Consider the following 12709-nt stretch of genomic DNA (forward strand, 5'->3'; position numbering starts at 1 on the left):
ATTTTTTTTAAATTGGTTAACTAATTGCTGAGTTATGGCAGAATATTGATGTAATTTTATGACTGTTTTCATGTCCTCCACTTTATGTTCAATTCCATTAAATATTAATTGTTTTTATTTATTATTAATTCTAATATTGTAAATTATGGCAAATTAAGTAATAATTTTCTCAGAATAAAATTTAACATTACATAATAATAAAACAATAGATACTAATTTTTCACTTTTGAATAATTTTACACAGCGACTATTACTGCTAATCATGTTAACAATGTAAAAATGAAGATTCTTTCAACAGGAATGGTGTTCAAAACTATCACAACCAACGTATCTGGAATGACAAGAATCCTCATGTTACTTTCCAAAGTAGCCATCAACAAAGATTTTTCCTGAACATACGGGCAGGTATTATTAATGACTATCTTTTGGGTTTTGTCATTATACCAAATTATTTAAATGGAGAAAATTATCTTGCTCATTTGCCAAAAATCTTCCACATTTTTTGGAACCTCTACAATTAAGAGGAAATGTGTGGTTTCACCACGATGAAGCTCCAGCACATTTCAGTCAGTTGGTATCACATTTCCTACATGAAACTTTCCATGAGAATATTGACAGTTCACAAAGGGCCAGTGCCCTGGCCTGCCAATCACCTGACTTAAACCCGCTTGACTTTTACCTGTGAGGCCATTTGAAACATATTGTTTATTCAGCTCCAATACTCAACAATGAAGATCTTCAACAAAGGATCCAAAATGGATTTCAAGAAATTAGGAATACTCCCGGAATTTTTGAACGGTTAAGATAATCTCTCAGAAAAAGACTGGAGACTTATGTAATCTCTAATAGTGGACACTTTGAATAACTTATAACTTTTAACAATTGTTTACTGTTTATTTAAAAAAAAGTATACCTAATGTTCTACAACAATTAACATAAGATTATCACTGGTAGTTGTTTTAGTTTTTTTAATTATTAGGTCTATTATTGTGAAAAAATTATTACTTAATTTGATACTAATTTACAATATTAGAATTAACAATAAATAAAATCAATTAATATTTAATCGAATTGAATGTAAAGTGAAGGACATAAAAACAGACACAAAATTACATCAATTTTCTGCCATAACTCGGTTATTTGTTAACCAATTTCAAAAAATAAAATGTCATTTTGTTAAAAGTAAAAGTCTTAATGTTTTATAACATACATTTTGATAAAACTTTTATTTATGGAGATATAACGGAGTTATATTTCAATATATATATACAATAGTCGCTGTGTAAAATTATTCATAAGTGAAAAATTAGTATCTATTGTTTTATTATTATGTAATGTTAAATTTTATTCTGAGAAAATTATTACTTAATTTGCTACTACTAATTTACAATATTAGAATTAATAATAAATAAAAACAATTAATATTTAATGGAATTGAACATAAAGTGGGGGACATGAAAACAGTCATAAAATTACATCAATATTCTGCCATAACTCAGCAATTTGTTAACCAATTTAAAAAAAATGAAATGTCATTTTGTTCAAAATAAAAGGATTGATATTTTAGCAATAACATACATTTTGATAAAACTTATATTTATGGAGATATAACGGATTGAAAAATAAAAATGGCCGTCATTTTGTAATTTGTGAAGGTATTTAAGTCCTGATTTTTTGCTAATTTTAAAACGATATTACAAAGACGCTTGTACAATATTGTTGAGATTCCTCTATCCGAACTTGAGATATAAATTTTTTATTAAAATAACAAAATGATTGACAGGGGAGGAATGAAGGAGAAATTGCTATTTTTCCTAAGGATATTTTTTGTTTACTTTTACAAATAGAATCCAAAAACGTATAGCCAGCCCACCATTTTAGAAACACCTGTATGTATACACACACACACACACACACACACACACACATACATGTATACATATATATATATATATATGTATAATTTCATAAAGTGTTACTTCCTGGGTAATTGATAAAAACTATACCAAAGTAACGCTAAGTTCTTTTTTAGTATATAAACTGTTCAGTATAGTATTACTGACACATGACTATAAAGATTTTATTATACAAGGTCTGTAAGCAAAGTAATGAGACAATTTTTTTTTTTTTGGCTGGCAAAGTGGCAACACTAAACATATGGTTATATGAACAGCTGATTTATATTAGGTATTAATATTTTTAGTTATTGCTGCCACGTCGGATGTAAACAAACTTCTCGTGAAACGACTTTTTGTTCTGCCTTACAAAAATGAGTGATACTAATTATTAGCAACGTTATGCAATCAAGATTTGTGTTAAACTCAGTGAGAATGTTACTGAAACCTTTTCACAATTGGAAAGGACATATGATGACGCTCTGCCACGAGGCCAAGTTTTTAAGAAGTTTAAAACATTTTCAGATGGCCAGGAATCATTTGCGGACGATCCACGCTCTGGAAGACAGCTAACATCAAAAAATGATGACAATGTTGAAAGAATCAGAAACTTGATATGGTACAACCGGCAATTAACTGAGAACGATTGCAGAATAAGTGAAATAAACCATGCCACAGTCCATCAAATTTTGATAAACAAATTGGACATGAAAAATGTTTGTGCAAAATTGATCCCAAAAAACTCAATATTGAACAGAAAAACAACAGAGTGGAAATGCCTCAATGTTCTAGGGCGAATTGAAACTGATCCTGATTTCCTAAAAAATGTATTACTGGTGATGAATCTTGGATATTTGAATACGACCCAGAAACAAAACGCCAGAGCATGGCACTCCTTGCTCTGGGAAGGAGGGCAAGAAGGGTTTGAAGTGTACCACTGGCATACTTCAAATTGACCACGTCTAAAAAAAGCAAAAATGAGCAAATTAAAAATCAAATTTGCTAATTTGTATCTTCGATAGTAATGGCATTGTCCATAAGGAGTTTTTGACTACAGGACAGATTTTAAATAAATATGTTTAATGAGAAATTTTTGAATGGCTGCGGAAAAGATTTGTCTGCATGGGACCAGCCATCAAAGACAACTGGATGCTACATCACGACAATGCACCTTGTCACACTGCACTCTCAATTAATGACTTTTTGGCAAAGAAAAACATTCCTGTAGTTCCTCAACCACCTTATTCACCTGTCGTGAGTCCCTGTGACTTTTTCCTGTTCCCAACTTTAAAAAAACCCTCTTGGAACAGTAGAAAATATAAAAAAATTTAACCGGGAATATGAAGGATGTTCCGGTTTCTGAGTTCCAACCCTGCTAGGAAGAGTGGGAAAACCGTTTGAAGCATTGCATGGTTTCCCAAGGGAACTTATTTCAAAGGTGATAGAGTCCATGTGTAATTGGATTGTAAATAAAAAGTTTTTCTGAACCAGTCTCATTACTTTGTTTACAGACCTTGATACCTTTTTTTATATACCTACTTTAGATATATTAAATGAATTATTTTTAAATGTTTTGGCTGCTTTCTGTTTTACCTTTCTTTCTTCTGAAAATTTTGCTCCTCATTTGGACTTTGGTTTTTCTAGGGATCTTTGGTTTTTATCCTTTATTATTTCTCTGAAATAGGTTCCATTTTCAATTATTTCATTTGTAACATTTAATTCATTAAAGTCTTCTTGAATTTAGTTTTTTTCTCTTATTTATTTTTTATTTTTTAAGAATTCAAATAATTTCTTTCCAAGTCTATTTCATTCTAAAATATGACTATAGAAACTGATTCTCCTTTTGCTCATGGTGTCTGAGAGTTTTTTTAATTTTTAGATACAGGTTATTAATGGAGATTAATTTTATGTAATTATTTTGAAATTTTGGGTCTAATAGTTTCCTTACTTTTTCTTTATCTCCTAAGTTCTCTAGAATTCCTTTATTGCTTAGTATTAGTTTCAGGTGCTGGCTTTTGGTTTTATTATTGTTTTAAAGTGTCTAATCTTCAGTTACATGATAATGACTTTTTGTTATATGTGTCTTTGGGTAGTTTAAATGCTAGTACTTTTTTGTGTTCTAGATTCTATTGTTTTATTTTTTAATGCGTTCTAGTTGATCCTTTCACTTAGATATTTAAAGTGTTCTGCTCCTTCAATTTTCTGATTATTAATTTCTAAGGTTTTAGGAAAGTTTTTAATATTTGTTGGTTTTTTTTAGTTTTTTAGAAGTTACAGTCATATTTTGGTTGATGTTTTTGTAATTCTTTAATTTGTATTTCTGCTTTAAAGCAATCTTTAGTTATAGAGCCATATCATCTGCAAATGCTAGAGAGTTACATCTTAGTCCTTTATCCCTATTTTAATCCCACTATTTTGTTTTAGATTTTGGTGCCATTCTCAGACTACTTTCTCCAGTTTCATTCTTTATATATTTTTATTGTTTTATAAAAAATTAATATTATTTTAATTTTAAGTTATTTTTTATTAGTTGTCAACTAACCTGCAGAATAGGATGTAAAAGATGATCTACAGATATGGATATCTGTGGATTAGGATAGAATAATAAATATACTACAGTGTCTATTTTCATAAGCCATGATGAATTAACTTTTTTCTTATTAAATTACATCTAAGAATTGAAGCATAAGTATTTTCCTCTTCTAATTTGTTTAATCTTACCTCAGATCAGTGAATTGAGCTAATTGATAATTAGAAAAAAGAATTCTATTAATTGTTTGATAAAAAGTGATTATAAATTACAAAATAAATTTGTATACATAGAATTATTTTGAAAACTAATTTTTTTTAAATTTGTAACATTTTGTTCAAATTTTGAAAAAAATAGTAATAAACTTTAATCTTTTCAATTTTCTACCCTATCTTTGACACATTCAAATACAACGTGTTTCTATTCGTTCTGTAGAAAGAGTTTTTACAATACTATGAACAACAAATAATGTAAAAGCCAACCCAACATGCAAGTCCAAATCTTCACCATTTTTATCCTATAATGACTATATGGTTTTATAATTCAAGTAAAATATCTAGTGGTTTTTTTCCATCCCCTATTCCCATAAGCCAGACATACAGTCAAGGAAAGCTCAGCCCAGTTAGTAAATCTCAGTGGTTACCAGGTATAAATTTATTTAATACACTCAAGTGAACACAAAAAATAAAATATAGTGGGTATCTACGTAATCACAGAAAATTTTACTCGTCATTTACAGCAATACAGTCTTATTATTATTTTTATCAGTTTAATTATTTTGATCAACAATATTTTCACTACATAAATTAAATTATAAAATTGTTTAACATCAGACACAAATTTTTTTAACGAGTGAAGACCATTTAATTTAGAATTTACAGTTAATGTGCTTTAATTATTTATTTCAGGCATGTAAAAATACCAGCTTTAAATGATTCGCACTATATTGGGATGAGTGTATACAGTGTAGTAATCACAAGTGCCCTTGTAGTAGTACTGGCAAATTTAATATCAGAGCGTGCAACGCTGGCATTTTTGACAATCACTATTCTAATCCTTGTGTCGACAACATCTTCATTGTGCCTCCTGTTTCTACCAAAGATTCATACAATATTTTCACATAGTGATTGTGCAACTGATCCTATAATGCAGAGCATGGGTCTGAAAATTGAGTTTAACACTAGAAGGTAAGTAATTTTTTATTAAATAAATTAGACTATTAAATTTAAAAAATTTAGTAATTTGAGAGTATTCTAGCGCAACTTTATGATTTATCAATGACAATCACTATAAATGATAGAAGTTTGTAGATAAGAACTCTAAACACTATTAAGCTGTAATAACATGTCTCATTGTCATAGGCAGTGCTGGAGTAAAGGAAATGAAAAAAAAGGGTAACACACAATAATCCACAACATTGTATTAGTGCTGCCATGTAACTACTCAAAATTAAGTGGAATAACAAAGCTGAGGATAGCCGTAGGTATTTTAGAAACTAACAGAATTCAAGCAGGAAAATTGATATATACACAACTTTTATACTGAAAAAACTTATAACAAATTTTTAAAAATGAGTCGATAAATGGGAATTTAATCTGTCCTACACTGAAAGTACTGGAAGAATTTTTATCATTACAAAATCATGAAAATTAAATACTATTGTAAAACAGAGTATAACTGAAGTTTCATTTTGAAGTCAATGTTAGGTGATTAATGAGGTATTCAACAGTGCAAGTTGTTTAAATGACTGATAAATATATTCACCAGTTTCAAAACACATACACAGTAAAATTTCCTTAGACCCCATTGCTGGTTCTTAAACCAATCACACCACTATTAAATTTTTGTTTTATTTATTCACTTAATATCATATTTTGTTTTAGTAGCCATTCAATCTTAACATATGTTGGAAAGGCTTATACCATCCTTAAAATGCAGGAGTTAGTTAATAATAATTTGAGGCCAAGACAAACCATTCTGTTGTTGAATTGTAATGTAAAACACAAGGTTTGGCAAATCATGAATATAAAAAACTACAGATACTATCAATAAAAAAATACTGCAGAGATGATTACAATCCCAAAATAAAAAATGCGTTAAATATCTGACAACTCCAAGAATATCAAAAAAATGAATCAATAAATTTATCTTTACACACTTTACCAGGATAGAGGTAAACTTCAACAATCAGAAAACTCATAAATAAAGACAAATCATTTTTTAACAATTAATTATAATACTAACATAATATTTAGGATCAGACTTTTTAAAATTTCTTCAAAATACTAATTTTAACAAGTCAGATCAAGATGTATACAGGCCAGATGAGTGCCTGGCCTCAATACATCTGAAAAAAATAGGAGAAATCTGTCCAGTGAATTGAACCGAGACAAAGTTCACAGCTTCTCTTTATCCTCAAATCACACCTCACTATATCACATCTAGAGTTGTAACTCCAGGACCTAGTTCCACTAAAGGTGACCCCTTGACAGTCAACCATGAAAGGACCAAGGAATACTCTACTGGGTGAACCAAGCAACACCAGAATTCAGAGAAGGCAGCATTCAAAAACAGTGGGTTGCTACTTAGAAGATAACATGCATTCAGAAGCACTGGAATGACCTAACACCACATACACAAACTACACAAACTAAAACAATACAAAATCAAACCAAAGCAAATCACCTACATTTCCATACACAATGTAAACTCACTCACGTAGACTGGTAAACTAAAAATAATAACTACAAAATGGACCAACACAAAATTCTCATCATGGAACTGTAGGAAATAATAAACACCAAACAGGATGCCATGGAATCTCAAGGATATAGGCAGTCAATTTGGTCAGCCTCAAAATAATAAACTCTGTACAAGAATTCAAATCACAATCCCCAAGAATCTCAACACTCACCTTAAAAAGATCTAATAAAATCTAGACCTTAATAAACACCCATACCCCCACTAATCACAAATAATAAAAACAAATCTCCAAAAGACCGTAAAGAAACAGAAAAGTTCTGGGACCTATTCAACCAAAAACAGCATCCACAAAAATCATATTAAACAATTAATTGGGGACTTCAACGCTCAATTAGACAAGTAAAGAAGATACTGTGACATCATCAGAAAATGGCCCATCCAAAAAAGAACAAATGAAAACGGACAGAAACTCATTGATATCTGTAGAAACCACAAATCAATCTCAAAATTCACTTATTTAAAGAGAAAAACCTCAAAAATTTAAAACCTGGAAACACCCTGATACTAACAAAGAATGGCAACTAGATCATATCTTCATGTAAAAACACCACCATAAAGAGATCTACAATATAAAAGTCCTCTGAGGCTCTGAAAATTAAAATTAAATTCACTGCTCACCGGAAGCAACAAAACCAAGTCTCCAAAAATTCAAACTAAAATAGACCCTATCCAATTAATCAAGAATGAAAATTACAAAAAGCAACCAAAAAAATAACAATCACAGATAAATTTTAAGACCTAGTCAACAACTTTAAACAAATTGCAGAAGAATTGGCCCCAACATAACCTCACAAAAAGTGTCAATGGTGTAACAATGAATGTGACGAAACAATGGAGAAGAGACATCAAGCATGGCTATTAAAAATCTCAAAAAACTCAATCCCAAAAATCAGAAATATCGTTCCAAAATCTAGTAAAACAAAAAAGAAACCATCTGAACTCTAGGGAAAAAAGACAGCACCATAAAGACAAACTGAAATCAAAAGAAGAAGAATTCAACAAAACACAGTTGAGTTACTACCTCAAAACTTTCAAAAAACAAATCCAAAATTATGATACCCCCAACCCTACTAATGAAGGATGAAAACTATAATCTCCCATAACAATAAAGACAATGTGAAAATCCTAGCTAAATATTTCAACAAACTCCTAAATTTTGAAGAAATGACGGAACTCCTAAACTGACAACGATAAGACATCAACCCTCCCACAATAAAAGAAGTTTACCAAGCACTGGGCAAGATGAAGAATTACAAAGCAACGGGAGAAGATCAGACCTTTGTAGAGATAGAAAGCATGCTGGAAAACCAGTAAAAATCGTCCTTCATCAAGAACTTGTATCAAATATCTGGATCAAAGAAAAACTATCAAACACTAGACAACAGCCCTCATTCACCCGCTATTAAAAAAATGTGGACAAAGTAGACCCTATCATTTACAAGGGAATCTCACTCCTAGACACAAATACAAAATTCTTTCAAGAATCCTCCTCAACAAGATTGGTTTACAACTCAAAAAAGCACTAGGAGAATACCAGGAAGGTTTCAGACCCTGGAGGAGATGTCTAAATAGTTCATGAGTCCCAAGCTAATAATGGATTACAACAGAAAAAGAAACAAAAATATGGTAATAATGTTTGTAGACTTCAAGAAAGCAAACAATTGCACGCACATAGAATTCCTACTAAAAATTCTAAGACACCTCGCAATATATCAAAATTAATAAGTTGATAAAACTGACCCTCACAAACACTAAGTCAAAAGTGAAATTCAAAGGTGAATTCTCAGAACCATTAATTGACCAAACCAGTACTGCACCAAGGTGATGGACCGCCTTTATTCAACTGAGCTCTGGAAATGGAATGAGTTAATGGCTCAAAAAATGCCCCCCAAAAATAAAAATAGGCCAAAAAAATCAAAACAAATTGCCTTAGTACTTCTAAAAGTAGTTAATGATTAAATTATTTGTTATTTTACTTTTTTTTTAAAATAATATAAAATCTTTAATAATTATATTTTGTTAATCTAAAAAAAGAAAGATTTAATTAAGCTCTGATACAAAACTCAACAAATCCTGATTTTTCATATTTTTGATTCGAAAATCTCAACTTGGATTCCAGAATTAATGGTGTTGTATGTTCTCATAATTTATGGGCACTCTTAAATAAGATAGTCTAAATACGATGAAAACAGATATCAGTAAAAAATGATTAAATATTTTCTTATTTTTCTCCATATTTTATTAATAACTCATTTATATTTACTATGTATTACATGAATTAAGTGCAGTAACAGATCTAATGAGTGTAAAAGAGGTGATATTGTTTTAGGAGCACTAGGACAGTATATAAAATATAAAGAAAATTGTTTGTGTCAATAGAAATTAGTCTGACTAAGATGAGATGAGTTTCTCATTGATCAACATGTGGCACTCAAAGGCTGCAAAAAGTATTGTTTTCTAATTTTTTAAACAATATAAAAGAAAATATCTAAATATGAAATCAATTTTTAAAAGACAATTAATTGTCAATTATAACAATGAACAAATCTTTTATTCTTTTTTTTATTATAAAATAATATAAATTAACAAAACTTATTTATTTATTTCTATTGTAGATTTCTGATGGATGATAAAAGAGAAGTATACTACCGTGTTGAAGTTCAAAACAGGGTATACAGAAGGGATTTAATGTCATTAGACACAGAAATTTCACGTCTCGAACGTCAATTAATAAATAACCCAACATCGCCGACTAGTTCTCATTCATCTTATAGGGTACGTATAAAATATTCACAAAACAATTTTTGACTATTCATTTATGTATTTAACCTTAAGTATAACTCACCAGAAATGAAGCTGGACTTATTTTCCCCCTTTCGTAAAACAGATTAAATCAATGCACATTCAAGTCTTAAACAGGAGAGTAAATTGTTATTTCCTACCAGAAGGTGCCAGCAAGTGCTTGACAGACAAGTGGTTAACCAAATTTTCATAATATTTAACTAAGAAGAGGGGATGAAACATTTTTCATCAAGATGTAAACATGTACATCTGTAAAAGTTCATGTACAAGATTACACATGTCCCTTATAAAGATATGTATTAAGTCATGACACGCCAATTTGAGTAGTTTTAGGCTAACTTTCTACTTTCATCTGAAATTGTTCAACATAGTTTGTATTCAACAGTTACTAAGATATTAATATAAATAGAAATACTATTTTTTTAATATTTTATAAATAACATTTTTTACTATTTCCTAATTTTCATTTTATTTTTTATTTACATTAAGTATTTAGATTTTTTATTTCATACTAATTGCTCAGTACTTATTGATATTTATTTAACAGTGAAATTGCTGTCTATTTTTAGACTTTAATTTTTTGTTAACATTTTTTGGGTTTTCTATTTTCAAATTTATTTCAAAAACCGATTAGCTTTAATCCTTTTTCAAATACAATAATTTAAAAATTATCGAATCTACTAAAGTCTCAATAATTCAGCCAATACAAAATATATATAATTATTCATAATTAATTTTCAGAATTATTTTCACTCATTTTTGACACCATATAATAAATATCATCTCACAACTTTTGTTAAATGCCAAACCTGTTTAAATTGCTAATTTAACAGTGAACAGACTGTCTCAGTTTAATATTATATAAGATTACTATTTATAAGAGAAAATGTCTTAAAACAAACAAAAAATATCTGGACAAGTGGAATTCACCAGACAACATGATATAACCATTTATTTAATACACAATTAATAAAAATAAATTAAATATTTAAGTTCTTAATTATCATTTCTATGCTTGAATTTCAGACTGACAGAACTCCAATAGAAGATACTGGTGCAAATATGATTCCTGTTCTACCACCAGCACGAGGAAAATCACCAAGCGTTGGAGGAGGTTTACCATTATTGCTGCTATCAGTTTTACCACCAGTTATACCTCGAGCCAGTTGGCCATCTGCAGAACATTGCGTTACACCAATGAGACGTGGTGTTACTTTTAGTTCCGAACCAAAATTGGATGAAAATAGTGTTCAAACAAAACCACATACAGATGAAGAAGATGAATATTATAGAAGACAAGAAGGATCTATATCATTAAATGAACCATCTAAAATATCTGTATTTAGAAAATTAAGAAGTATGTTACAATCAAAACCCACCAACCGTAAATCATCTTCATCATCTACAACTGCTGCCACAGGAGGAATTGCAGCCGCATTAAAAGTTCATATGGGATATTTTTCTGGATTAGTACCGGCAAATAAAAGTGGATCAGAGAGTCCTGAATCTTCCTGCAATACTAGTAGACTGGGTATAAGTAAAGACCAAAAATATAATGAAAATTTATCAGGTAATGAATCCGACTCGAGAAGTTTTAGAAAATTTTCTTTAGCTGCTCTTTGTAAATCATCTAACGATGATGATTCCATACAGTCAGATAGTGAAGAAGCATCTGATGAACAAGAAAACAATCAAAAAATTCAAGCACAATCTGTACCATCTTTATCTCAAAGGGTATCATTTTCAATACAACATCAACATTCTCAACCTGTTCTTAATTTTAGAGAAAAAGCTCGTGGTTCACCAAGATTTCCACACAGAATTGTTCCAACAAGTAGTTTAAATGCTTTAGAAGACAGAAGAAAAAGTAGTTCTGCAGGTTGTGGTGTCGATACAAGTTTCAATAGAAGAAGAAGCCAAGTTCAAATTTTACCAAAACAAGCAGTGACACAATTAAAAATTCAGGAATCAAATAATGTTGTTGAAAAATGTCGTTCTTTAGAAGATACTAGCAGTGAGATATCTCCTTCTAAAGAAAATCGTGCTAGAAGTCTTAATCTAAATTATGATATTTGGCCAAAAACTGATATTGAATTAATTGTTCATAATTCTTCAGGTAATACAAGACAGGTCAATGGAGATGATAATTTACAAACAACTGAAATTGATATTGAATCATAATTGAAGTAAAATTTTATTATAAACTGTAGTTATATTTATCTTTGACTTGGATCAGAATTCAGTTTTTTAATATTAAAATAAAAAATTCCATTAAAAAATGTTCATATTATATAAGAAGGTAAGATATTTTGAAACAAATTAAAAATTAATATGTTCAACTCCCTTTTAAAAGACTGCTTTTAAAACTCTTTTCTTTCATTATAGTTTCTTTATTTACCATTGGCTGTTGCTGAAATTGATGAAAATTTCATGGCAGAGAAATAGTATGAGAATGCATTTTGATCACATTCTGCTGCTGCTGAAATTGATGAAAATTTCATGGCAGAGAAATAGCATGAGAATGCATTTTGATCACATTCTGCATCGGATTCTTAATTTCCTCTAATGTGACAACTACATACAATATAACACATGACAGTCCTAGGTCATTTGAATCTCATCCCATGCATATCCTTAGGAGATGGAGGACAGCATATCATGAAATATCATGGCGTTTCAAGAATATTTTAATGTCCTGAGGTATGTGAAATAACCAACT

General features: G+C 29.8%; 1 protein-coding gene across 1 annotated transcript in view; it reads left to right on the forward strand.

Moving 5' to 3' along the window:
- Positions 1-12171, forward strand: part of GABA-B-R3 (gamma-aminobutyric acid type B receptor subunit 3) — a 348787-nt gene extending 336616 nt beyond the window's left edge. Inside the window, exons 15-17 of the mRNA XM_075369585.1 lie at positions 5334-5612; positions 9804-9963; positions 11017-12171. Coding sequence (XP_075225700.1) covers positions 5334-5612; positions 9804-9963; positions 11017-12171 — 1594 coding nt within the window. The remainder of the gene's footprint in view (positions 1-5333; positions 5613-9803; positions 9964-11016) is intronic.
- The last annotated feature ends 538 nt before the right edge of the window (positions 12172-12709 follow it).

Source organism: Lycorma delicatula, chromosome 6, assembly GCF_047948215.1.
Source record: "Lycorma delicatula isolate Av1 chromosome 6, ASM4794821v1, whole genome shotgun sequence".
Taxonomy (NCBI): Eukaryota; Metazoa; Arthropoda; class Insecta; order Hemiptera; family Fulgoridae; genus Lycorma; species Lycorma delicatula.